At 48.7% G+C, this 27,948-nt stretch overlaps 2 protein-coding genes across 4 annotated transcripts in view; both read right to left on the reverse strand.

The window, feature by feature from the left end:
- CEP295 (centrosomal protein 295) overlaps positions 1–27,493 on the reverse strand; it is a 90,281-nt gene extending 62,788 nt beyond the window's left edge. For 2 of the 3 annotated variants that reach the window (XM_069759228.1, XM_069759227.1), the window contains exons 1-3: positions 27,371–27,493; positions 4,556–4,697; positions 2,621–2,821 (exon numbers count right to left, since the gene is read on the reverse strand). In XM_069759228.1, coding sequence (XP_069615329.1) covers positions 2,621–2,821; positions 4,556–4,678 — 324 coding nt within the window. In that variant the 5' untranslated portion in view covers positions 4,679–4,697; positions 27,371–27,493. The remainder of the gene's footprint in view (positions 1–2,620; positions 2,822–4,555; positions 4,698–27,370) is intronic. The other variant, XM_069759229.1, reaches the window with a different exon arrangement.
- Positions 14,828–25,218, reverse strand: LOC138671774 (uncharacterized). The gene is made up of 4 exons (XM_069759922.1): positions 23,344–25,218; positions 21,901–23,249; positions 15,501–15,603; positions 14,828–14,895 (listed from the first exon to the last, which is right to left on the reverse strand). The coding sequence occupies exons 1-4, from the start codon at positions 24,212–24,214 to the stop codon at positions 14,828–14,830; spliced, it is 2,391 nt and encodes a 796-aa protein (XP_069616023.1). The 5' UTR covers positions 24,215–25,218.
- Positions 27,494–27,948: the final 455 nt, after the last annotated feature.

Below are 27,948 nucleotides of genomic sequence, written 5' to 3' on the forward strand. Positions count from 1 at the left end.
GCCCCACACTGTTGTACATAGCGCAGGCGCCGGTTTTGAAGCGAAAAAAGCGCGGAGGGGGCGGCACCGAAAGCCCCTGAAGATGTGAGTGACGGCAGAGTACCGTTTCAAGCTGGGGAGTGAGGACCCGCCTCCATGGACAAAAAGAGGTATTTTGGATAAGTTTCAAAGCGCTTTATTTTGGGAATACATGAACAAAAAACTAAAAGAGCCACCTTGTTAGAATGCAGCATTACTGCTGCACAAGGTGGCTCTTTTAGTTTAACGGCTGGAGGGGGGTGACAGTGGCCCTTTAAGGACCGCCTTAAACTCTGGGTGGTTAGAGAAAACCTTAGGCGGCTTCAGAGGTCCTTCAAAGGAAATCTTGTGTTCTGGAGCCTCAGAAATGTCCAGCACCCAATGGATGGAAGAGATTAAGTCCTCAACTAGCGCTGTATTGCTAGGAGGGATTGGGATCAGGGACCCCTCCGTTTCCTTGTCTGAGTCGGAGTCACAGATGCCTTCCGAATCCTGTGTATCACTGAGGCGTCCCCTGCTGGGTGAGCTGGGGCGGAGGCCTTCTCTGGTCGGGGATTGCGGAGATCTGCATTGTCTGCCCCTGGAAGGGGACGGTCTAGATGACCTGGCACTACGGTGTCTCTCCCTAGAAGGGGATGACCGTGTGCTATGGAATGACGCAGATGGACTTGACCTATGGGTCCGCTTGCGTCCTGACCTAGACGTGGATGTGCCAGGGTCGTCCTGTCCCCGAGACAAGCTCTCCCTTTGCTGGGTAACGGTCATAGCCGAGGCATGACTCTGCAGAGCCTGAAGCAATGTGGAGGTTAGGTTATCTATAGGCTGCGTCATAGATTGCGACATCTGAGTGACCCATTCCGGCGTGGCATTAGACACCGAAGCATTAGCAGGGGCTTCATGGGGCTCTGACACAGTAGTCGGGATGCAGTCCTGGCAGTGCGGGTACGTGCTGCCACTGGGGAGAGCGGTCCTGCAGGCTGTGCAGAATGCATAATAGCAGTCCTGCCTGGTTCTCTTGGTCCTTGAGCCCAGCATAGTGCACAGAGTGCAGAGGGGCTGCTATGCAGAGGACCTTACAGGGGTAGCTATGCAGAGGAACCTATAGGGGAGCCTTATAGGAGATATGGATTCACTGCCGAGTAAAACAACCCAGCTGTGATCTTACCCCACCAGTTTGCCCCTAGGTACAGCGCTGAAGATCCACAGTCCTGTGCCCCCCCGGAGACTGGCTGGCCTGGTCCTACTGACTGGGAGAAGCAGGGTTAATCCGCCGAGGGGAAGAGGAAGGGGGAGAAGGGGGCGGAGAGCTGAGAAAAAGGCGGCAAAGCTGTGTAAAAACGCACCCTTTCTGTCTCGATCCGCCCCCTCTATGACACTCTAGTGTCATATTTGTCATCCGGGGGGCGGAGAGGAGGCGGCGGCTTCAGCTAGGCCGAAGTCATGACCTAAATTAGATGCCTGATGCCCAGAAAGGTTCCGACCTGGCGCGAAAGTCCGGGAGGGGGTTGGATCTGAACCTGACCCCCCCCCCCGGATTTAAAAGCAGGATAGCGGTGGGACTATAAGCGGAAGGGGGGGCCTGTGAGGGGTCCCCCTGAGGCACTATAGAGCTGGTGCTGCCGCAGAGACAGGGGCGCAGGGAGCCCTGTGTCTCTACTGTGCCATGCCTGCCTGCACTCCCCCCGGCCCCGACAGGAGCCCGCAGCTGGGCTGGGGTCCCTGGATGCAGGTGCAGTGTGCTGGCCCATTGCTGGGACCTGTAGAGTGCTGCCTGTGCAGGCCCTACCTGAGGCGTCTCAACCTAATGCCCCCAGAGGGATTAGGGAGGGTGCTGCTATGACCTTCAGGGGGCTTCATCCTCGCCCTCAACCCAGAAACCAAAAGGAATTGGGGAAGGAGGGGGGTCTCAACTTCGAACCAGCACCCGAGGGACTGGGGAAGGAGCAACATAGGGAATAGCCATCTCGACTTCAACCGGGGCCGAGGAAGGAGCCATGCCGGGAGTCTCACAGGAGACCCACTTTTCTTCATCTGTAATCCGTCGGAAAAAAACGGAGTAAAAAATCTTAGGTGTGCCTCCTATGCGACACTAAGCAAAAAACTGGAGAAGGCTGACACCGTCCAGGGGTGAATACTGCAGAGGAGGAGCCACGGTTAATCTTTTTCAGATTATGCATAGTGTCGCCTCCTAGATGACAGCAGCATAACACCCATGGTCCTGTGTCCCCCAATGAGGCGACAGAGTAATGGCAAATTAATCCCTCGACTACAAAAACAGGATTTAGCCAAAGCGGCAGCGGAGGAGGATTACTTGTAGCTGCTTCTGCAGGATAAGAGATGAAGTAAGAATCAGGAAGAAAAAGAAGACTCATGCTCTCCTGTGTTGAGGAACAACAAGTACCAGCATAGGCAGGATATCGCATTATAATAAGGCCTGATTAGGGTTATAATGGATATTACAAAGCCAATGTCGGACACCTGGTCCTACACACAGGACTATCCCATCTCTGCCCAGCCCGATCCGGCTGATAACAGCGCACAATAGCTCACGCTCAGTGACACAGTCAGTAGGGGTCCCATTCCATTAGGCTGGGGGTCTCACGTTTTCCTTGGCCTGTCTGTGTCCTTCCCCGATGGCGCTCAGCGTGCGCAGGTAGATCTTCTCCAGGGCTTGTAGCTTCTCAGCCTGGGCGGCTTCCCACTTGGCTCTCAGGTCTTCCGCTAATTGCTGCAGCTGCTGATCTCTTCTTTCCTTAACATCTTGGCGGATCTGCTGAGCGATTAACTTCTCCTGCTCCCTGACCTAGAAAGACAGTTAGGAGGTTAAAGCCTAATGGCACTGGGAGGGGTCCGAGCTCTGAGAGCCCCAGAATATCTACTATATCTCACATGTACCAAAGTACACAGATTAGGGCAGCCGAGTACCCGCCCAGGCAGCCTCCCTCCAGGGCACACGGTGTACCCGCCCAGGCAGCCTCCCTCCAGGGCACACGGTGTACCCGCACAGGCAGCCTCCCTCCAGGGCACACGGTGTACCCGCACACGCAGCCTCCCTCCAGGGCACACGGTGTACCCGCACACGCAGCCTCCCTCCAGGGCACACGGTGTACCCGCACACGCAGCCTCCCTCCAGCGCACACGGTGTACCCGCACACGCAGCCTCCCTCCAGGGCACACGGTGTACCCGCACACGCAACCTTCCTCCAGCGCACACGGTGTACCCGCACACGCAGCCTCCCTCCACGGCACACGGTGTACCCGCACACGCAGCCTCCCTCCAGGGCACACGGTGTACCCGCACACGCAGCCTCCCTCCAGGGCACACGGTGTACCCGCACACGCAGCCTCCCTCCAGGGCACACGGTGTACCCGCACACGCAGCCTCCCTCCAGGGCACACGGTGTACCCGCACACGCAGCCTCCCTCCAGGGCACACGGTGTACCCGCACACGCAGCCTCCCTCCAGCGCACACCGTGTACCCACACACGCAGCCTCCCTCCAGCGCACACCGTGTACCCACACACGCAGTCTCCCTCCCGCGCACACCGTGTACCCACACACGCAGCCTCCCTCCAGCGCACACCGTGTACCCACACACGCAGCCTCCCTCCAGCGCACACCGTGTACCCACACACGCAGCCTCCCTCCAGCGCACACCGTGTACCCACACACGCAGCCTCCCTCCAGCGCACACCGTGTACCCACACACGCAGCCTCCCTCCAGGGGACACGGTGTACCTACACACGCAGCCTCCCTCCAGGGCACACGGTGTACCCGCACATGCACCTGCAGTTGTGATACAGTCACAATCCCTCCAGCACACATGGTGTACCCACATGATGTACCCACACACGCAGCCTCCCTCCAGCGCACACCGTGTACCCACACATGCAGCCTCCCTCCAGCGCACACCGTGTACCCACACACGCAGCCTCCCTCCAGCGCACACCGTGTACCCACACACGCAGCCTCCCTCCAGCGCACACCGTGTACCCACACGCGTAGCCTCCCTCCAGCGCACACCGTGTACCCACACACGCAGCCTCCCTCCAGCGCACACCGTGTACCCACACACGCAGCCTCCCTCCAGCGCACACCGTGTACCCACACGCAGCCTCCCTCCAGCGCACACCGTGTACCCACACACGTAGCCTCCCTCCAGCGCACACCGTGTACCCACACACGCAGCCTCCTTCCAGCGCACACCGTGTACCCACACACGCAGCCTCCCTCCAGCGCACATGGTGTACCCACACACGCAGCCTCCCTCCAGCGCACATGGTGTACCCACACACGCAGCCTCCCTCCAGCGCACACGGTGTACCCGCACATGCAGCCTCCCTCCAGCGCACACGGTGTACCCACACATGCAGCCTCCATCCAGCGCACACGGTGTTCCCACACACGCACCTGCAGTTGTGATACAATCACAATCCCTCCAGCACACACAGTGTACCCACATACGCAGAACTCCAAACATCTCAAGTAAAACCAGATCTCTGCACGTTGTCAGCGGCCGATGATCATCCCTTCACCTGCTGCAGGCGCAGCTTCCTCCTCCTCTCCCGTTCCTGCTGTATTATGGACACCTCCTCGTTCGGGCTCAGCCGCAGGGCGCTCAATTTGGCCACCTTCCGCTTCATGGTGTCGGTGGACATCAGACATCGGTCCCCTGTGCTGCAAAATAGGTAATCATATCACATGCGCTTTTACTAGCTATGAGGCGCTAAGAACACCCACCCTCTGATTATAAAAGTAAACTAGATGGTGGCCCGATTCTAACGTATCGGGTATTCTAGAATATGTAGGTAGTATATAGCACAGGCTACGTACTATATTGCACAGCGACGTAGTGTGTAACACAGCCACGTAGTGTGTAACACAGCCACGTAGTGTGTAACACAGCCACGTAGTGTGTAACACAGCCACGTAGTGTGTAACACAGCCACGTAGTGTGTAACACAGCCACGTAGTGTGTAACACAGCCACGTAGTGTGTAACACAGCCACGTAGTGTGTAACACAGCCACGTAGTGTGTAACACAGCCACGTAGTGTGTAACACAGCCACGTAGTGTGTAACACAGCCACGTAGTGTATTGCACAGGTATGTAGTATATTGGTCAGCAACGTAGTATATAACATAGCCACGTAGAATATTGCATAGCTACGTAGTGTGTAACACAGCCACGTAGTGTGTAACACAGCCACGTAGTGTGTAACACAGCCACGTAGTGTGTAACACAGCCACGTAGTGTGTAACACAGCCACGTAGTGTGTAACACAGCCACGTAGTGTGTAACACAGCCACGTAGTGTGTAACACAGCCACGTAGTGTGTAACACAGCCACGTAGTGTGTAACACAGCCACGTAGTGTGTAACACAGCCACGTAGTGTGTAACACAGCCACGTAGTGTGTAACACAGCCACGTAGTGTGTAACACAGCCACGTAGTGTGTAACACAGCCACGTAGTGTGTAACACAGCCACGTAGTGTATAACACAGCCACGTAGTGTATAACAGCCACGTAGTGTATTGCACAGCCACGTAGTGTATTGCACAGGTATGTAGTATATTGGTCAGCAACGTAGTATATAACAGCCACGTAGAATATTGCATAGCTACGGAGTCTATGGCACAGCCACGTAGTTTATAACAGAGCCACGTAGTATATTGCACAGTCGACGTAGTATATAACAGAACCGACACAGCCACATAGTATATTGCACAGCTACGTAGTGACAGTGGTTTTATCGCTTATCTTCCTCCTTCCGATTTTCTATACCCCTCCTAGCTCTAATTTTCAGTTGTCTCTGAGCTAGTGGGTATAGAATAGCTGCTATGTCGTCCACCATACATGTGAGGGATTCCTGCTCTCCTGTCTCTATGGAGCACATGTTCACAAGCAGCAGCATGGAGAGCATTATACAGCAGAACTGAGCAGTGTAGCTGTGAATCCAGCTCTGAAAGCAGCAGCACGGTCTGTGTGTCTGTGCCTTTCTTCCTCACTTTGCTCCATAGACAGCAACAAGCAGAGCAACCCACTTCATTGTGTTGATTATTTTTTTTATTTTTTAACAAAGGTGGATTTTTGCAGTTTATCAACATGCATGAAAAGCTGAGAAGAGGGGGAGAAGAAGTAGTGTCGGATCATAAGTGGAGAAATAAGATGATTTATCTGATAAGATATATTACATAGATTCTTATATTTTCTCCTTCTATTGATAGATGCAGATTTTGATGAAACACAAAAAAGGGTGCTTAAACCTCTGCCAGGGCTAACAACATATAATTTACAGGGAATCTGTCAGCAGGGTATTGCCAAGTAATCTGAGAACGGCATGATGTAGGAGCAGAGACCCTGATTCCAGCAACGTGTCACTTGCTGGGTTACTTGGTGCAGTTGTGATACAATCAGTGTTTTTGTTCTGCGGCTCTAGCAGTGCTCTTAATGCTGAGCTGTGTATGACCCCAGATTGGCAGCTTCCTGTGAGCACTGTGCTAATCAGTGCTGGGGGAGTGGCTGGACCAGGAGGCACCAGACATCTAGTCGTGTAGTGATAATCTCCTGCTGATAAAACACTGATTTTATTAACCCTCCGTCAGGGGCAATATGTTTCATAACGAGTTTAGGGGCATTGCGCCTGTCCGACACAGGCTAGAAAATTGGCTATATTAAAAATGTCAATGCTCTAAAAGTGATCAGTTACCTTAATAGGAATGTAATAAATGAGATTACACATAATCAGGTGGAAAAAAAAATGTTTACTAACTAGAAATATATATAAGGTTGCTGAAATAGTACTGTGCTCAAAATCAGTCACTGTCAGATGTTAGCGGTTCCCCTGTACACTTGCAGAGCAACGAGCAGGATTTGCAGATCATTTTTGCATGAGACAGGCAAATCGCATTTTTGCAATTTTTACATGCATAGTTTGTGAGTCTCCGGAGTCCTGTCTCTACAGTGCAGGTGTGGCATCTCTGTCTTTTGGGTGGTGGGGGAGCTGGCGATTCTTCGCGTTCATGTTCCGTGCGGAATTTCCTCAGCCGCATTTGCATGCTGGAGGGTATTCCGATCGTTTTCGCACTTCTCCTGCGAAGCTCGGCGATGACCAGTTCATGAGCCAACGTTTTTAGATAGAGTCTTCGACGCTGTGATCCCAGCTGGTTTCCTAGGTAAATTACTTGAGAATTTATTCCTGCCACGTTTAGCATGGTGAAAAAAATTACCATTGGCCAACGCCTGACATTTCTGCACACGCTGAAAGTAGCGCACATCTGATCGGCGGCGTCTACGCCGCCCTTGGTTTTGTTGTAAAACGTTATCATTTCCGGCTGATTTTGGGCTTCAGACCGAGGATCGATCGCGTCGTCATCGTGAAGCGAGGATACAAGGACGACATTTTGGGTCTTGCGTGGGACATAGGACGCTAACACTTTGCCAACACTAAATCCAAACATACTGTGGTATTGTTCTCTCCCCTTCGCGTTGATAAACTGTGGCGGCAATTGCGGTTTATTTTTTCGCACGGTACCCACATAGGATATTTGTTTGGATTTCAAAAAGTCAATCAAACCCACATCAGTAAAGCAGTGATCCGCAGTTATATTTCTCCCCGACCCATACAAAGGCTCCGCCATTCGCTTTACCACCTCGCTCGGGGCGTTGCTTACACAATATGGACCTGCCGGCTGTTTCCCCACGTAAACTTCCATATTGTAGGTGTAAGGAATCCTGGAGTCGGCAAGGGCAAACATTTTTAGCCCACATTTGTTCGGTTTAGACGGGATATATTGCCGAAAGCCACATCTGCCACGAAATCCCAGGAGCATTTCACCGATAGTGACATTTTGACCTAGCCAATAGCTTTTTTGACAGGCTTGCACAAATTGTTCAACTATCTCACGAATCGCAGCGAGCCGGTCGTATTTTTTTCGCCCGGTTCTGGTGCTTCTGTCGTCAAAATGAAGACACCGCATTATAATTTTGAACCTCTTTATATTCATTACCAAGGAAAATGTCTCAATGCCGTCCCCATCTCTACCCCAGAGCTCCTCCAAACTCTGTCGCTTCGCCCTATAGGCGCCGGCAAGATATAGCAAACCAATAAACGCCCTCAGTTCAATCACATCAATAGGGTTGACATCTCGCTTTCTGATGAAACTGTCCCTTATGGTGTCCATGTACTGATTCGTATATGTCACGATTGTGACCAGGATGTCATCGGTGAATAAACAGTTCCAGCATTCCATCTCATTTCTAGCATTCCGTGCAGTTCCGATGACACCAGGAAGGAGGCTCAAAATGTTATGCGAGCCTGTGCGAGAACCTTTAGGGGGCGGCTTTTTTAGCCATTTTGTGGTTTTATCTTTGCCCAAATAATATGTTTCTATGTCTTGAGCCTCCTCCTCACTCTCTCCATCTTCATCTGTATCAGACACTTCTGGACATTCTTCCACATCATCTTCTGAATCAATGTCACTTTCTTCCCCTAAATCTTCTGGCTGTAAGGGGTCTGTCTCATCATCATCATCAAGCAGTATATTTTGCACTTGCTCAACATGAAGGGCATTGGACAAGTCAAATATTCTCCTCGCCATTTCAGAAGAAAAGCTGAAGCAAGAGAGAGAATGGGTGTTATACACTCTTATTTCTAACAAAACCTTCTATGACAAATCCACTAGCTATTCATAAAACAAACTAAAAAAACAATTGGGATGAATAAAAACAGCAAATACTAAAGGTACCTTCACACTGAACAACTTAACAACGATATCACTAGCGATCCGTGACGTTGCAGCGTCCTGGATAGCAATATCGTTGTGTTTGACACGCAGCAGCGATCTGGATCCTGCTGTGACATCGTTGGTCGGAGCAGAAAGGCCAGAACTTTATTTCGTCGCTGGATCTCCCGCAGACATCGCTGAATCGGCGTCACAATGTCTTCACTGGTAACCAGGGTAAACATCGGGTTACTAAGCGCAGGGCCGCGCTTAGTAACCCGATGTTTACCCTGGTTACCATTGTAAATGTAAAAAAAAAAAAAAAAACACTACATACTTACATTCCGGTGTCTGTCCACTCGCCGTCAGCTTCCCGCACTGACTGTGAGCGGCGGCCGGCCGTAAAGCAGAGCACAGCGGTGACGTCACCGCTCTGCTTTACGGCCGGCGCTGACAGTGCAGAGAAGCTGAGGCCGGGGGACAGACATCGGAATGTAAGTATGTAGTGTTTGTTTTTTTTTACATTTACAATGGTAACCAGGGTAAACATCGGGTTACTAAGCGCAGCCCTGCACTTAGTAACCCGATGTTTACCCTGGTTACCAGGGGACTTCAGCATCGTTGGTCGCTGGAGAGCTGTCTGTGTGACAGCTCTCCAGCGACCACACAGCGACGCTGCAGCGATCGGCATCGTTGCCTATATCGCTGCAGCATCGCTTAATGTGAAGGTACCTTAGGCTACTTTCACACTAGCGTTAACTGCAATCCGTCACAGTGCGTCGTTTTGCAGAAAAAACGCATCCTGCAAAAGTGCTTGCAGGATGCGTTTTTTTCCCCATAGACTTGTATTGACAACGCATTGCGACGGATTGCCACACGTCGCATCCATCATGCGACGGATGCGTCGTGCTTTGGCGGACCGTCGGCACAAAAAAAACGCATCAAAGCAGGGGATCTGACCTCGGACGTACTATCCCGCCCGAGGTCAGAAAGGGGTTAAAGTTAGGAAGGTCCTGGGAGGATGGTGTTTCCCAGACAAACCACTGAAAATAGAGAAATGAAACTAAGTCAGCTGCGCCTGTCAGATCAGTTGCCCCTGACGGAGGGTTAACCCCTTAACGACCGCCGATACGCCTTTTAACGGTGGCAGTTAAGGGTACTTAAACCACAGCGCCGTTAATTAACAGCGCTGTGGAAAGACTGAATAGCGCCCCCCAGAGTCAGATTTTCTCTGGGGTCTCGGTTGCCGGGGGTAGCCGAGACCCCAGAGAACATGATTCGGGGGGGTTTTTTACCGACCCCCGGGTTGCGATCGCCAGTAATTAACCGTTTACCAGCGATCGCAAAAAAACCCAACAAAAACGCGATTTCCCATTTAATTTCTCTGTCCTCCGATGTGATCGCACATCAGAGGACAGAGAAATGGGATCCCCGATACTCACCTGTCTCCCCCGATGCTCCTCGTGGCGCCGCCATGTTTTTCCGGCAAAAAAATGGCGGGCGCATGCGCAGTGCACCCGTCGGCCGACACCCGGAAAATCTTTGGGGTCTCAGCTGCCGGGGGTTTCTAGTGTTTAGGCACATCAGGGGCTCTCCAAACGCGACATGGCGTCCGATCTCAATTCCAGCCAGTTCTACATTGAAAAAGTAAAACGGCGCTCCTTCTCTTCCAAGCTCTGAGGTGCGCCCAAACAGTGGTTTACCCTCACATATGGGGTATTGACGTACTCAGGAGAAATTGCACAACAACTTTTGTGGTCTAATTTCTCCTGTTACCCTTGTGAAAATAAAAATTTGGGGGCAAAAAGATAATTTTTGTAGAAAAAAATAGAATTATTCTTACCGTTAATTTGGTTTCTAGGAACCTTCCACGACGGCATATGGAGGTTGTCTCTTTGCCCTAATGGGGAACAGGAAACACAAGAGAGGTTAAAAGCACCTCCCATTCACCAGTGACTTATAACTGAAACCATAGCACCGGTTTACCTTCTGAGTCCCAGAATTAATCCAGGAAATATAGAGGGTGGGAAATTAGCGCCGTCGTGGAAGGTTCCTAGAAACCGAATTAACGGTAAGAATAATTCTATTTTCTCTAGTCACCTTCCACGACGGCATATGGAGGAATACCAACTAATTGGCACTAGGGAGGGACAACGGCCTGAAGAACCTTGCGGCCGAAGACTAAATCTCTGTTGGATAATACATCCAACCTATAATGTTTGGAGAAGGTATGGAGTGACGACCACGTAGCTGCCCTGCAGATCTGCTCTGGAGATGCGCCTGCTCTCTCTGCCCAGGAGACCGACGTAGATCTAGTTGAATGGGCCTTGATTCCTACCGGAGGTAGTTTATTTTGAGCAAGGTAAGCCTCTGTTATGGCTTTTTTAATCCATGTAGCAATGGTACTCTTGGCTACCTTCTTCCCCTTATTTTGTCCTGAGGAGTGGACAAAAAGGTTGTGATCAACTCTAAGAGCACTGGTTTGATCCAAATAATGTAGTAGGATACGTCTAACATCGAGAGTATTAAATTTTCTTTCCTCAGAGTTTGCAGGATTATTGCAAAAGGTTGGTAACACTATCTCTTGATGGAATTCAGAGACCACTTTTGGGAGGAAAGAGGGATCAAGACGGAGTACTATTGAGTCTTCTCTAACCAGTAGATAAGGTTCTCTTATTGATAAGGCCTGTAATTCACCCACTCTTCTAGCTGAAGTTATAGCTATCAAGAAAACAGTCTTGTAGGCGAGATTTTGTGGGGAACAGGTAGACAAAGGTTCGAACGGTGGACCTGTAAGGCCTTGAAGCACAATATTGAGATCCCATGCAGGAACTATAACTTGCTTTCTAGGGTTCATTCTGTTTGCTGAGGTCATGAACCTTTTAATCCAGCGATGTCCTGCTAGATCTTGATCAAAGATGGAACTGAGCGCAGAGACCTGGACTTTCAGAGTACTGGGTTTCAGACCAATTTCTAGGCCTCTTTGTAAAAAGTCTAATATCTTAGGAATATCTGGCCTGAGAGGGTCTGGAGGGTTAGGCAGACAAAAAGATGAAAATTTTTTCCAGATTTTATTATAAATAGCATTTGTTACCGGTTTTCTGGATTTTTGTAGAGTAGCTATAACAGGGTTTGATAACCCTTTCGCTCTCAGCACATTGGCTTCAGAAACCACGCCACTAAATTCCACTTCTGAGGATCCGAGTGAAGAACTGGGCCCTGGGAAAGGAGATTGGCCTTTATCGGTAACATTATTGGTCCGTCCACCTGAAGTTGAACAATCAGGTTGAACAAACTTCTCTTGGGCCAAAATGGAGCAACCAAAATAGTTGGAGTCTTTTCTATCCGAATTTTCCGTAGCACCTTTGCAAGAATCGGAATGGGCGGAAAAGCGTACGCCAGATGAAAATGCCAATCTTGAACTAAGGCGTCTACTGCTCTGGGATTTCCTCTTGGATCCAGGGAAAAAAAATATTCCTACTTTCGCATTCTGGTGAGAAGCAAAGAGGTCGACCTCCGGGAGACCCCATCTGTTTACCAGTAAGTTGAAAGTTTGCCGATCCAGACTCCATTCGCCTGGGTGAATATCCTGTCGGCTCAAATAATCTGCCTGAAAATTGGCAGTACCTTTTAGATGAGTTGCCGTCAGGGACAGTAAATGTTTCTCGGCCCAGGCAAAGATTCGGGCAGAGATATTTTTTAGGCTGGTGAATCTTGTACTGCCCTGATGCCTGATGTGAGCCACCGTGGTCATGTTGTCCGAGTATATCTGAACATGTTGTCCAGAGAGTTGATGATTTGCTGCAAGGAGAGCTTCTTCCACAGCTTTGAGTTCTCGGAAGTTTGATGATCTCTCTCTGATTGACGGGTCCCAAAGACCCTGATAAGGAACATGATTTATCATGGCTCCCCAGCCTCTCTTGCTGGCATCTGATTTGATCGTGGTTAACGGGAATTGAATCCAACTCACACCCCTGCGAAGGTTTTCGGACTTCATCCACCACGTTAAGGATGCTTTCACTCGACCTGGAGTGTGAATCCTCTTGTTTAAAGAGCCAGGACGACCATCCCAATTGTCTAGCACATGGGTCTGGAGAATTCTTGAGTGGGCTTGAGCCCAAGCCACCGACTGAATGCAGGCTGTCATGGAGCCTAATAGTGACATTCCTTCCCGAAGTGTGGGAGATCTCATCTCCTTGTATTTTTTGACCTTTACTACTAATGGTAGTCTGTGATCTTCTGGAAGGAAGGACATCTGTTTTTCTGAGTCCAGTATTACTCCCAAAAACTTTCTGGTTTTTGAGGGTTGAAGCTGGGATTTCTTTATGTTCGGTATTCAACCCAGAGACTTCAATATCTCTAATGTGGTTGATACATGAGATACCAGGGTCATTTTGGTGGGAGCCACTATCAGCAGATCGTCCAGATAAGGCACTATACAAACCCCTTGTCTCCGAATGAATGACACGGCTTCCGCCATTACTTTGGAGAACACTCTCGGAGCTGATGAGATGCCGAAGGGAAGGACTCCAAACTGATAGTGCTCCACCTGATGATTCCCCTGAATCGCAAACCTGAGATATTTTTTGTGTCTCGGGTGAATAGGGATATGAAAATACGCATCTTTCAGGTCGATTGTCGCCATAAAGGCGTGCTGATGTATTAAAGGAATGGCTGATTTTACAGACTCCATCTTGAATCTTCGATATTTTACATGTTGATTCAGACCCTTTAGATTTATGATGATACGTACTTCCCCCGATGGTTTTGGTACCATGAATAAACGGGAATAATGTCCCTGACCCCATTCTGATTGTGGAACTGGGGAGATCACATTTGATCTTAAAAGGGTCTCTGAGACCCAGTGTTAGCAGTTTGTGATCCCTCATTGAGGGGGTGGTAATCTTTAGATCCTGAGGGGGGGGGGGGGGAGAAGTTAACTCGATCAATAGGCCCTCCTTGATAACATTGGAGGACCCAGTGGGAGCTGGTGATGTTTTCCCACTGATCCACATATTTTGAGAGTCTTCCCCCCACCGGGTCGGAGTCATTGTTTATCTTGCTGAAATGACTGTTGCTGCTGCTGCTGTTGTTGAGGGACGAAGATATTTTTCCCTCTGCCTTTAGCATAGCTCCACCTGCCGGTCTTGCCTTTACCCCTCGGCTGAGAGGGCTGAGACAGTGGGGCACGAAAAAACAGTTTTCTTGGTTGTTTTTGCTCCGGGAGCGCCTTTTTCTTGTCGGTCGCTTTATCCAAAATGTCGTCTAAAGCTGGACCAAACACATAGTCTCCCTTAAAGGGGATGGCACATAACTTGGCCTTAGAAGTGATGTCACCACTCCATAGTTTAAGCCAGAGGGCTCTTCTGGCAGAGTTAGAGAGCACTAAGGATCTGGCAGCAATTCTAACGGATTCTAGAGAAGCATCCGCCAGAAACCCAGTAGCCTTATGTAAGATAGGGAGAGAATCCAACATCTCACTTCTGGAGGTACCCTGAGAAATGTGCAATTCTAATTTCTCCAGCCAGCAGGAAAGGGTCCTCGCTACACAGGTAGAAGCAATATTAGCCTTAAGGACAGAGGAAGAAGACTCCCAGGATTTCTTCAGGAGACTCTCAATCTTCCTATCCATAGGGTCTTTCAACTGCGACGCATCCTCAAAGGGGAGTGCAGTTCTTTTGGCGACTCTGGCCACCTGCACATCCACCTTGGGAATGTCGAGTTTGACAAGGTCACCTTCTAGAGGAAATCTATGTTTCATCTCAGAAGACATACTAAGGCGCTTCTCAGGGAGTTCCCACTCTTGCTCAATCATATTAATAATATTTGCATGAACGGGGAATCCTGCCTTTTTCTCCGATCTGAGCCCACCAAACATATGATCCTGTATGGACTGTGGTACAGTTTCCTCTTCAAGCCCCATGGTGTTACGAACAGCAGACACCAGGTCCTCAATATAATCCGAGGAGAAGAGGTATTTCCTGACCTCAGCCTTAGGGGATGCTGGATCTTCCCAGCCAGCAGATGAAGAAAAAGAGTGGTCTGAATCCGAATCCGATTCTACGACCTGAATCTTCCTCTTCTTAGCTGGGGAATGTGGTGGCGGAGGCAGGGGTGGAGGAGTGAAGGCTGCCAAGGAAGATTGTACCTCCTGTTTAACAAGAGAGCGTATCTCATCTAGAAGGGATGGTTGCTCGGCTTTTACTATCCTGTCAGTGCATGGCTGACATAGTTTTCTATCCCAGGTAGGAGGGAGCTTTGCAGAACAGACCGGACACTTCTTCCTAATAGCAGCTCTAGGGGCAGACTTTTCTCCCTGAAACAGAGCGGGAGAGAATGAGGAGCTAACCCCTAAAAAAACTACCTCCCGGATCCAGACCCTGCATACTCACAGTAGCAGGGGTAGCGCTGGGCTCTGCAGACGCAGGGCACAAAGAACCATCCATACTGAATAGATTATAGTCTTACCTTCAGTGGTGGTTCAGCAGGCTTTTATGGAGTAGGCTCTCCTAGCACCTGCCTCCAGCGATAGGATTTTCCCCTCCTCCTCCTCCTCCAGGATCCACGTGTGGGACGCCATTGGCACCGACACCGCCGCCGGCGAAACCCGGAAGAGCCGGCTTCAGGGAGATACGAAAAACCGGAAGTGACGCGCGCGATCGCTGACGTCACTTCCGAAACGCCGAATTGCAGCATGGAGGGAGGAAGCCGGGAAGCTCAGAGAGGATCCCGGCTGGAGATCCCGGCCTGCTTTACCCTCGCGGGGGCGCAGGAAGGCCGGGAAGGGTCCCGAGGTACCTGCCAAGCAGGACGACGGGAGCAGCCCACGGAGAGGCACAAGGCGACCCCAGCTGCCCGGCTGAAATGCAGGTAAGACCTGAAGAATGACTGTAGTCACCGGCCACTACAGCATATGGAACCTCTCCCTGTCCCATGGGGAACAGGAAAGACACTGGTGAATGGGAGGTGGGAGGTGCTTTTAACCTCTCTTGTGTTTCCTGTTCCCCATTAGGGCAAAGAGACAACCTCCATATGCCGTCGTGGAAGGTGACTAGAGAAAATGCTATTTTTTATTTTCACGGCTCTACGTTATAAACTTCTGTGAAGCACTTGGGGATTCAAAGTTCTCACCACACATCTAGATAAGTTCCTTAAGGGGTCTAGTTTCCAAAATGGGGTCACTTGTGGGAGGTTTCCACTGTTTAGGCACATCAGGGGCTCTCTAAACGTGACATGGCGTCCAATCTCAATTCCAGCCAATTCTACATTGAAAAAGTCAAACGGCGCTCCTTCCCTTCCAAGTTTTGCGGTGCGCCAAAAAAGTGGTTTACCCCCACATATGGGGTATTGGCGTATTCAGGAAAAATTGCACAACAAAATTTATGGTTTAATTTCTGTTTTTACACTTGTGAAAATAAAAAAAAATGGTTCTGAAGTAAAATGTTTGCAAAAAAAAGTTAAATGTTCATTTTTTCCTTCCACATTGTTTCAGTTCCTGTGAAGCACGTAAAGGGTTAATAAACTTCTTGAATGTGGTTTTGAGCACCTTGAGGGGTGTAGTTTTTAGAATGGTGTCACACTTGGTTATTTTCTATCATATAGACCCCTCAAAATGACTTCAAATGTAATGTGGTCCCTAAAAAAAAAAAGGTGTTGTAAAAATGAGAAATCGCTGGTCAACTTTTAACCCTTATAACTCCCTAACAAAAAAAAATGTGGTTCCAAAATTGTGCTGATGAAAAGTAGACATGTGGGAAATGTTATTTATTAACTATTTTTCTTGTACCACCCGCAGGCCCGATAGTTCCTATGGCGTCTCTACAACTCTGCTCGCTTAATGTCAGGGGGTTTAATGTCCCTGAAAAGCGATCAAAGGTTTTATACGGTATGCATAAGAAACGGGTTGACATACTTCTGCTGCAGGAGACACATTTCCGAGCAGACAGAATCCCTAAGCTTAACCATAAATACTACACACAGTGGTTCCATGGCAGTAACTCTGACTCCAAGTCTAAAGGTGTCAGCATTGCATTGCACAAGTCTTTACAGGCTCAGGTAGTTGCCTCTAAAGCGGATTCTAATGGTCGATGTGTTTTTAAAGCTCAAAATTGCCCATGATTTGTTCACCATAGCTAACATTTATCTCCCCAATCAAGACCAGGTCCGAGCGTGCAGAAAGTACCTACAGGGACCTCTCGGCCTTTGCGGAAGGCTATGTGATTATGGGAGGGGACTTCAATATGGTGTTGGACCGCGCTGTGGATTCCTCTTCGGGCAGGTCAGCGGTGTCCCTCTCACAGCTGGAGAGACTGCGGCGGGCCCTGACGGACTCAAGGTTGGTGGATGTTTGGAGGTTACTACACCCCACTACCCGAGATTATACCTACTTCTCCACAGTACATAATTCCTATAGTAGATTGGATTATTTTTTGATCAGCCACGGGCTCCTGTCTCTTGACCCAAAGTCTGACATTGACACGATGTTGTGGTCAGACCATGCCCCAGTTTTGCTCTCCCTTCGGCTGCCGAGCCTTTCTCCGAGAGAATGGACCTGGTCCTTAAACCCTGGTCTCCTTGGAGATCTAACATGTCAGGCGGCCGTGCGAACAGCAATCTCAGACTTTCTAGATTTTCACAAGCATGACCCCACGGCCATCCCATACCAATGGGAGGCTCTGAAGGGAGTAATACGGGGAGTATTTATACAACAGGGGGCCCGACTGAAGAGAGAGAGGGAGACTAACATTGTGGGTTTGTTGACTCGTATCCAAACTCTGGAGTTGGATCATAAACGGACTAGAGATGCTGGGGTGCTGGCTGATCTCCTCCGGGCACGCTGTGAGTTGAGTGCCTTGTTGGACACGACGTTAGCACGACAGAGGGACCGCTTTCATAAATTTCTGTATAAGTACTCTGATAAACCCGGGAGAGCTCTAGCGAGGTTTTTGCACCCCCGTGCTCCCACCACTTATATCCCTACCATGAGGTCTGCTACGGGTGAACTGGTCCATTTTCCTGAGGAGATTGTGGACTCATTCAGAGCATATTACGACTCTCTCTACAATTTAAGTGGCCCGCTGTCTGATATGTCCCCTTCCGAGTTTCAAGCACGGGTGGACGACTACATCCGGGACACTGAGCTCCCACCTATGTCGGTGGAGGAGTCTGAGGCCCTGGAGAGTCCTCTCTCGGAACAGGAGGTTTTAGACACGATAAAATCTTTGGCTAATGGTAAAAGCCCTGGTCCTGACGGATTCTCCGCCGCCTTCTATAAGTTATATGCGAATTCCCTGGTCCCCTTCATGACCAAACTGTTTAACTCCATCTCGGCCAGCTGCCCCTTTGCCCCCCAAACGCTGATGGCCACAATCACCGTGATTCCTAAACCGGGAAAAGATCCCCTATTGTGTGCAAGCTATAGGCCCATATCCCTCATTAATGTGGATGTGAAGGTGTTCGCGAAAGTGTTAGCTGGTAGACTGAACCCTATTCTCCCTGGGTCCATCCATAGTGATCAGGTGGGCTTTGTGCCGCACAGGGAGGCCAAGGATAACACGGTGAAGACGTTGCTTCTGACCTCGTACATGCGCACAGGAAAGGTACCAGCATGTTTATTATCTATTGACGCTGAGAAGGCGTTTGATCGCCTAGGCTGGACCTTTCTACGTGCCTCCCTGAAGCAACTGGGAGTGGGACCTAACATGTTGGAGAGGATTTTTGCTCTGTATCATAGGCCTACGGCCCGTCTTAGAGTGAACGGTACCCTTTCCCCGCCCATTGACATAAGAAACGGGACCCGTCAGGGTTGTCCCCTTTCCCCCTTACTTTATATCCTTGCGATGGAGCATCTGGCAGTGGCATTACGGAAGACTCCTGATATTGAGGGTCTGCGAATTGGCCAACATGAGTTTAAGATATCCCTGTATGCGGATGATTTATTGCTGTACATTACCAACCCGACCGTGGCTTTTCCTGTACTCCTCCGACAGTTCCGTAGGTTCGGGGAGGTTTCAAACTTTAAAGTCAACTACTCCAAGACGGAGGCGCTCAATATCTCCCTGCCTGATGATCTAGTCTCTCAGCTTCAGGCGTCCTTCTCTTTTAAGTGGAAGACCGATGCCTTAAAATATTTAGGAGTCTTAATACCTGCTGACATTAGCGCAACATATGCTCTGAACTACGTCCCGCTCCTGCAGAAAACTATCTCGGACCTTAAACGGTATGGCAGACCTCAGCTATCTTGGTTCGGACGGGTGGGAGTGGTCAAAATGGATATTTTACCCCGATTCCTCTATCTTTTTCAGACTGCTCCAGTGCAGGTTCCGGATAGCTTTTTCAGGCGCCTGCAGTCAGCTATCAATAGCTTTATTTGGGGAACTAAGAAGCCGCGGACTCGGTTCTCAGTGTTAGTGAGACCCAAGACTAAAGGGGGGGTAGGCCTTCCTGATTTTAAACGTTATTATCAGGCAGTCTTGCTCTCTAGGATTGTCGACTGGAGGTTCGGTGATGCTCATAAACAGTGGGTGCTCCTGGAGAAACTTTTATCGCCCTCTTCTTTGTACTGGCTGCCTTGGCTGGGGGGGACCGGACGCCCACCTGTGTCGAGTTTTGCTCCACTCACACAGATTGTTTTGAGGTTCTGGGATAGATCCTATGTGAAATTACGCCTGACCTCCCGATTGAGCAGACTGAGTCCCCTTTTTGACAATCCGGCCTTTCCCCCAGCAATGAATAGATCTACGTATCTGTGTTGGTCACGACTTGACGGGGTGGGACTGGGTCGGGTGAAGGATAAGCTTGCGGGGCTCTCCGGCATGCGGGGGTTACGAGGTTCTGATCTTACGACACCGCTGTCCTGGCTGGAGTTTCTGCAATTGCGGAGCTTTCTTTCCAGTGTGCCGATGGGGGCGCTGACACCATTTGAGTCCCTGATGCTCCCTACCGAGGGTCCCTCCCATGTGGTTTCGGTGCTCTATGGCCTGGTCTTGAATTCACTTCCCCCTACTACGCTTGGATTTATGGAGGCTTGGGAGAGGGACCTGGGGATCACCTTTTCTGAGGCGGATAGTCTAAAAATACCGGATTACGTACCGGTAATGCTCTTTTATAGAGCCCACGACAGCACCCACTAGAGAGAGGGGATCCGCCCCTAGGAACAGGAAACCTACAGAGAGATAAAAGGGGCGGCCCCCCCTCGCTCCTCAGTTGTTTTACAGAGAATAGGAGGAACCGCCGCCAGGTTTTAGTTAACAGGTTCGGGTATATCCATATATATACATATTTACAACCTCATTATATCTTTCTAATATTTACACCTCACCAAACAAGCACCATGTGCAACTATATACAGAAAAGGGAGGGATGTGAACGGGTGCTGTCGTGGGCTCTATAAAAGAGCATTACCGGTACGTAATCCGGTATTTTCTATTCGCCACGACAGCACCCACTAGAGAGAATTGCAGAGACTATAGACTGGGTGGGTTTACTGAGTCAAGGACCGATACACCAAAAGTTAGATCAGAAGCAGAGGATAGATCTAATCTATAATGCTTATAGAAGGTATTCGGTGAAGACCAAGTTGCAGCCTTACATATAAGGTCTATTGGCACATTTGCCCTTTCTGCCCAGGAAGTCGACAAGGCTCTTGTAGAGTGCGCTCCCACATGCATTGGAGGATCTTTCCCTCCGGCCTTATACGCCAAGATTATTGCCTCTCTGATCCAGCGAGATAATGTGTTCTTTGTGACTCCGGCACCCTTGGTTTTACCCTGAAAAGACACAAAGAGAGCCCTACTCTTCCTCCAGTCCCTAGTTCTCTCTAAATAGGCTAAGACAGTCCTTTTTACGTCTAGGGTGTGAAGTCTTTCTTCTTCTGGAGTTGAGTGGTTCTCATAAAAGGTAGGTAACTGGATCTCCTGGGATCTATGAAAGGTAGAAGCCACCTTAGGGAGATAACAAGGATCTGTTTTTAAAAGTATCCTATCTGATGTTACCACAAAAAAGGGAGGATCTATAGATAAAGCATGAAGATCACTTACTCTTCTAGCAGAAACTAATGCCACTAATAATACCGTTTTTAAAGAAATATTTTTTAGTGAGGCTGCATGGAGAGGCTCAAAAGGTGATTGAGTCAATGCATTTAGGACTATTGATAGATCCCACTGAGGGACCCGAGGTATGCTAATTGGTCTCGATCTCTCACAGGCAGATATAAACCGAGATATCCATTTATTACCTGCTACATCAAAATTAAAAAGAGCTCCTAAGGCTGACACCTGCACTTTCAGAGTGCTTACAGAGAGTCCTAATTCCAGACCTTTTTGTAGAAATTCCAATATTGGAAATATAGGAATATCAGCGGAAAGTTGTGTAGTATGGAATTGAAGGAATTTCCTCCAAATTCTGACATAAATCCTGGTAGTTGAGGGTTTTCTACTTTTCATCAGAGTATCTATTAACCCACTAGAAAACCCCCTGAGATTTAGTAACTGCCTTTCAAACTCCATGCAGTTAAATTCATGCCTTTTGCCTGAGGATGAAGGAACGGACCCTGAGAGAGCAGGTCCTTGGATTGAGGCAGAATCCACGGGTCCGACACTGACATCGCCCTCAGCCATGAGAACCATGGCCTTTTGGGCCAGAATGGGGCTATTAATAGAATTCTTGTTCCTTCTTCTCTTATTTTTCTTATTACCAAAGGTAGTAGATTCAATGGAGGAAAAGCATATGCCAGGTCGAAAGTCCAGGGCACTTGGAGGGCATCGAGTATGTCCGGCTTGTCCTCTCTGTTTAGAGAGGCAAACATCCTGACCTGTCGGTTGGCTCTTGTGGCAAACAAGTCTATTTGAGGAATACCCCATTGCGCTGTTATCATTTTGAAAATTTTTCTGTTTAGCATCCATTCCCCTTGATGAAGGGTGTGACGGCTCAGAAAATCGGCACGAAAGTTGTCTGTGCCCCTGATGTGAACTGCTGATAGTGATAGCAGATGACTTTCGGCTAATTCCATGATGTCTGATGCCAGCTGCCTGAGTCTGTCCGACCGCGTACCTCCTTGATGGTTTAAGTAAGCTACTGCCGTGGTGTTGTCGGAGAACACTCTTGTGTGAGAGCCGCTGAGCTGAGGAAGAAAGTGAAGTAGGGAATAATATATTGCCCTCAACTCTTTGACATTTGAAGAATTATCTAGTTCCGAACTAGACCAAAGATCCTGAACCCACTGATCCTTAAAATGTGCCCCCCAGCCTTTAGGACCAGCATCTGTGGTCACTATACTAGAGGGGGAAATTATCCAGAGAACCCCTTTTGAAAGGTTTTTCTGATTTAACCACCACCTAAGGGAGTGTAATACTTCCGTTGTTAGATAAACTGTTCTATCCAGACAGCCTCTATTCTTAATGTCCTCCTCTAATATAAATTTTTGTAGAGGCCTAGTATGAGCCTGTGCCCACTGGACCGCAGGGATACACGATGTCAGAGAACCTAGTAATGACATGCTCTGTCTGAGTGACATACTACGATTTTCTATTGCTAAAGATACCTTATCAACTATGGAGATTTTCTTATCCTCAGGCAGCTTACAAATCTGGTCAGCTGAATCTAGAAGGAGCCCTAGGAATTTCTGACACTTAACCGGCTGAAGTCTAGATTTTTCCCAATTAACCAGCCACCCCAGGGATTGTAAGGAAACCACTACTTCCCGTAACCTCTGCTCACACTGTAGGGGGTCTTTACCCACAATCAATAGGTCATCTAGATATGGAATGACTAAAGTATCTTTTACTCTTAGGAAAGACATAACTTCCAATAGCAATTTTGTGAAAACCCTTGGGGCCATGGATAATCCGAAGGGCATCGCCTTATATTGTAGATGACGAATTTGTCCCTCTATACAGACTGCTACCCGAAGGAACTGCTGGAATAAATAATGTATAGGAATATGATAGTAAGCATCCTTAAGATCCAATACTACCATGTAACAGTTTGGAAATAAATTCTTTATGGCTGAACGAATGGATTCCATTTTGAATGTTTTAGGCCTTATAAAGGAGTTCAGCTTTCTTAAATTAATTATGGTTCTGAAAGAGCCATCCGGCTTATTAATCAGAAACAAGGGAGAATAAAATCCCCTCCCCCTCTGGGAAGATGGGACTTCCACTAGGACTTGTTTGCGTAGGAGGGTTTTAACCTCTGTTTCAAGTGCCTCTTGCTGAGGCCTGGATCTTAAGGTGGTAAGGAGGAAGGAGTCCGGTGGAGTTCTAATAAAGTCTAATGTGAGGCCTGAAGATATTAATTTAATGGCCCAAGTATTTATTGTTATCTCTTCCCATTGTTGCCTAAACTGTTTTAATCTTCCACCCACTGGAGGAATATAATTACTGGAATTTGTCGGCTGGCTTGAATGGACGTTTATTAAACAGGTTTCCTTTTTGTTTAAAATCCTTATTGTTCCATCTGTCTCTGAAGCCTCCCTTCTTTCCGAATGGTGGCTTCCTGAAGGCCCTTCTGTAAGATGGAACAAAGGGATTAGGGAATCCTTTTTTCCTTTCACCTGCCTTCTTGAGTATATCGTCAAGGACTGTTCCAAATAGGTACTCACCCTGACAGGGTATGGCACATAATTTTGATCTAGATTGGGCATCTCCTTTCCAGTTTTTTAGCCATAAAGCCCGCCTAGCCATGTTGGAGATATTAGCTGTTCTGGCCGCCAGTCGTAGGGAGTCAATAGAGGCATCTGATATAAAGGCAGCCGCACCCTTGATCAAAGGGATAGACGCTCGTAACTTCTCCCTGGATACACCATTTTTAATATTTTGCTCCAGCTGATCCAGCCAGACTAACATTGATCTGCCAGTACATGTGGCTGCAATTGCCGGTTTGAATGCCGTGACACAGGCCTCCCACGATTTTTTAAGGAGCGCATCTGATTTTCGGTCCATGGGATCTGTTAAGGAACCTGCATCTTCCACGGGCAAGGAGAACCGGCGAGATGTAGATGCAACTGCAGCATCGACCTTTGGTATTTTGGTCCATGTACTTAAATCTTCGTCATCAAATGGGTAGCGCCTTTTACAGGGTATTGGTACAAAACCTTTTTGACCTTTACCCCATTCCTTTTTAACGAGGTCCTTTATGGCCTGGTTTATTGGAAACACGTGGCCTTTCCGTTGGGAAAGACCAGCAAACATGATTTCCTGTGGTGTTTGGGGTTCTTTTGACTCCGATACCCCCATCGTATTTCTCACCGATTTAACCAAGTTGTTTATGCCTTCAGTTGGAAAGCAAACAAAGTCTTCTTCCCCTGAAGAATCAGACAGTTGAGAGACCTCAGAGTCGACCTCCCCGCTCTCTGCTGACGTGTCGGCTCTAGGTGAGGATACTCTTCTTTTCTTTTTCTCGGTATTAATCGAGGAAGAACCGCCTCCTAACGACTGAAGTTCTTCCCTAATTATAAGCCGTATCTCGTTCATTTTCACCGATTCCTCCTGCCGTAAGGTGTTATCTATACATGTCTGACACAGACTCTTAGTATAGGAGTCAGGCAGGGGTTCGGTACATATAGCACATTGTTTGTGCTTACTCTTTCCCGTCCTTTTTGCCTAAAATAATACAAGCAAAGGAATCAATATATACTTCAGTGAAGTATGCGTACACTCACCCAGCGTATTAATTTTACCGGCTGCGGGGTTGCCTTAGTTTGGGATGTGGAACGGGATGATTTTCTTCCCGATTTATCAGTGGAGTCACTTAACTTAAAGTGTCCACTGCTGTTTTTCCTGGTTTCGCTACTAGGTACTAGTGGCTCTTCCATGGAGTGCACACGGACCTCCTCTTGGGATGACATAATGCACACTGACTGCACTTCTCATCCTGACTTTTATAGTGTAGCCACTCCTGCATACATCCCCATCCTGTTTTTTTTTTTTTTTTTTTTTACTCACAAGACCGGCATCCAGACGCTGGGATCGCATGGGGGAATCCAATATGGCGGTTCCCCCGGAAATGGTACTCTGACACCGCGACCCCGGAAGTTCAAGCTTCCTTCCATGGGACGCCGACGCTACTGCGCATGCGCCCGCGTCTCTGCAAACCGGAAGCGCTCTCAGCGCTGCTTCCCACCATGTCGCCTCTTACCTCTGGAGGGAACGGAGGGAAGATTCCCCAGGGATACCACACCGCTGCTCAGCTCCACTCAGGAGGGCATTCCACAGGTATCCACACTGCGCCGTGCCTTTCATTAGTACTTACCCAACGGTGTCCCAGCAGGGAGACCGTTGGTACCTTCAGGCTTCCCTGTCAGCCGCACCAGATGAGGGGGGAGCCCGCAGGAACATTCCCCCGACACTGTCTACCTGCTCTGGGACCCCTGTCGCTCAGCAGAGTCGATACAGGCGGTAGCCCAGGCAGGTCTTCCTCTTCTTAGCCATAGAGTTCTTCTCTGTGGGTTCCCTTCTAGGAACAGGAAACCAACTGAGGAGCGAGGGGGGGGGCCCCTTTTATCTCTCTGTAGGTTTCCTGTTCCTAGGGGCGGATCCCCTCTCTCTAGTGGGTGCTGTCGTGGCGAATAGAAAATCTTCACTCTTGCACATAAGATGACGATGTCCAGTCAGGCGCAGGAGAGGAATTATAAATTACTGACACGCTGGTATAGGTGTCCCGTCCTTCTCCACAGGATTAACCCGGAGATCTCGGACGCCTGCTGGAGATGTGGCTCTGCCACGGGCTCTATGCTTCATGTTTGGTGGTCCTGTGGTCCCCTGCAACCCTTCTGGAACTCAGTCTTCGATGCCTTTCATTTGATGACTGGGGTCCGCCACGAGCCCTCCCCCCAAATGGCACTACTGTCCCTGATACCCAGTTCGATAGCTTCCGTTAAAAAGGGGATCCTGAGATTTTGCCTCATAGCTGCTAGGGCAGTAATTCCCCGACATTGGAGGTCCACTGAGGTCCCCTCCACGGAGGAATGGATAGCTGAAATGGATAGATTACATCGTCTAGAGTCGCTGGTGGCGGGTGATGGTGATGCTGCATATGTCCAGGGACGCACCTGGTTCCTCTGGCAATCCTTCAAGGAAAGCACAGGGTTCCTGACTTGGCTGCGTACATACTCATAATTCTCAATACGTGGGCGTATACATTGCTGGGTCTCCCTTAATCCCCCCTTCTTCCCCTTTCCCCCCCCCCCCTTTTTTTTTTTTTTCTCTCTCTTCTTCTCTTTCTTTCTTTTTCTCCTATCTCTACAATTGCTTTTCTCACAGGTTTTGTATCCTGTATCCATGTCCCGAGGTGATTCTCAAGATGAGAAGCATGTACCCTTTATGTGCCAGAGTCCTTGTTCAACTACACTTGTGCTGTGTGCTCAGAGGCGTAATGTATAGTTCTGGACATTGTAATGATTCATTTTATTGTTTTTCCTGTTTAAAATTTCAATAAATATATTTACTGAAAAAAAAAAACTATTTTTCGTGACATATCTCTCTGATTTAAGGGCATAAAAATACAAAGTTTGAAAATTGCAAAGTTTTAAAAATTTTCGCCATATTTCCGTTTTTTTTTTTCATAAATAATCGCAAGTAATATCGAAGAAATGTTACCACTAACATGAAGTACAATATGTCACGAAAAAACAATCTCTGAATCAGCGGGATCCGTTGAAGCGTTCCAGAGTTATAACCTCATAAAGTGACAGTGGTCAGAACTGCAAAAATTGGCTCGGTCATTAAGTACCAAATTGGCTCTATCACTAAGGGGTTAAAGCTACAACAAGCAGTGATACATCGCTGGAATCAGGGTCTCTGTCTCTACATCGTGCTGCTCTCAATTACATACCAAAAACTTGTTGACAGATTCCCTTTAGAGGGTCTGTCCCTTACTGGACAAAGCATTCAACTGTGGAATGGCCGCAGCCTTTCAGTATTCCATTAGAGTGTACAGCAGGAGACTGCAGCCGGTGACTGGCTGCAGCGGTCACTGGGGGAAGAGCTTAGAGATGGCAGCAGTGTTTCCACCCATCCAGAAGGTATTTACATGTTATGCCGCAGACTGCAGCTATTGAGAAGGGTTTTTCCAGTTGTTGGTATGAAGAGGTGATCACATCTGCCATCATTGGAAGTCAATGGGAAGGGGTACTGGAAGCCCCCCCGAAGGATGTGGTCACATGATAACGGCCTCACTGTTTACACGTAGCCACGGTAACCGGGAGCGATGCCAATGTTATTCCTTCTATTGGGGGGTGCAGGTGGTGATACAATGTGGCAACATTCCAAACCCCCCCCCCCTTACACCTCTGCTGTGTGATGTAACAACCACAACAGTTGGCAAAATTGATTTTTTGTTTTCATTTTTTAGGGGCTTTGCATGTCACCTATGTAGGATCTCTGCAGATTCAATAGGGGGGACTACAAGCTCCAGCGTTCTGCAGCTGGGACTTGTAGTATCACAAAATCGGGAAAGACCAGGCAATATTGACCACACTCCCCCCCCCCTCCAAAAAAAAAAAAAGTAAATAGAAACAATTCCCCCCAAAATACAAACTATCCCATGCAGTTCCTGTATCTGGCCACAGGGAGGCGGTATATACATAACACGCTATAACTCCCTACACACAGCACCGGGCGCTTCCATACCTGGCTCCAGCTGCCGACTGCTGCTCGCCGTAACACCGACTAGACGGCTGTTTTCCGCTTCACGAACCGTCACTTCCGCTCTTCAAAACAAGCCGCCAATGCCCGAGCCGAGCGGCGGGAAGTGTACGCAGGCGCAGAGAGAGAGAGCGGAGAGCTCGGAGGACGAAAGGGGAGGGGCTGCTAAGGACTGCCAGAGGCGTGTAAGGACGAGCCACGCCCACTTTGTGCTCCGGTTGTTGCTCTATGCCTATTACCATAAGGTTTAGCGAGAACAGTCACCATAGAGTTGATAACGAAGGCCAGAAGGGAATTGCGCATGCGTAAAAGTAGCGCCGCGCATGCGTTGTGAGAGCGGACGCGTGATTTTCGTCACTGCTCAGCCTTCACACTATTAATCTATGGGAAAGCATTCAAAATGGGAAATTAAAGGGGCTGTCCATTACTGAGATTTGTTTTGCATTTTTAGTTTCCTTTCTTTCGTCCAAGAACCATAACCTTTTTTTTCCCCGATTTACACTGTTGTATCAGGGTTCATATTTTTTTTTTAAGTTTTTTTTTACTGTATGTAACCATTCACA

Source organism: Ranitomeya imitator, chromosome 3, assembly GCF_032444005.1.
Source record: "Ranitomeya imitator isolate aRanImi1 chromosome 3, aRanImi1.pri, whole genome shotgun sequence".
In the NCBI taxonomy this organism is placed as follows: domain Eukaryota; kingdom Metazoa; phylum Chordata; class Amphibia; order Anura; family Dendrobatidae; genus Ranitomeya; species Ranitomeya imitator.

Coding starts and splice junctions, on each gene's coding strand:
- LOC138671774 (XM_069759922.1), bottom strand. CDS start 24,214: ATGAACGAGATACGGCTTATAATTAGGGAAGAACTTCAGTCGTTAGGA. Junction 23,250..23,343: donor ATGTGCCATACCCTGTCAGG/GTGAGTACCTAT, acceptor TCCATCTTACAG/AAGGGCCTTCAGGAAGCCAC. Junction 14,896..15,500: donor CTTCCTGCGCCCCCGCGAGG/GTAAAGCAGGCC, acceptor CTTGTTAAACAG/GAGGTACAATCTTCCTTGGC.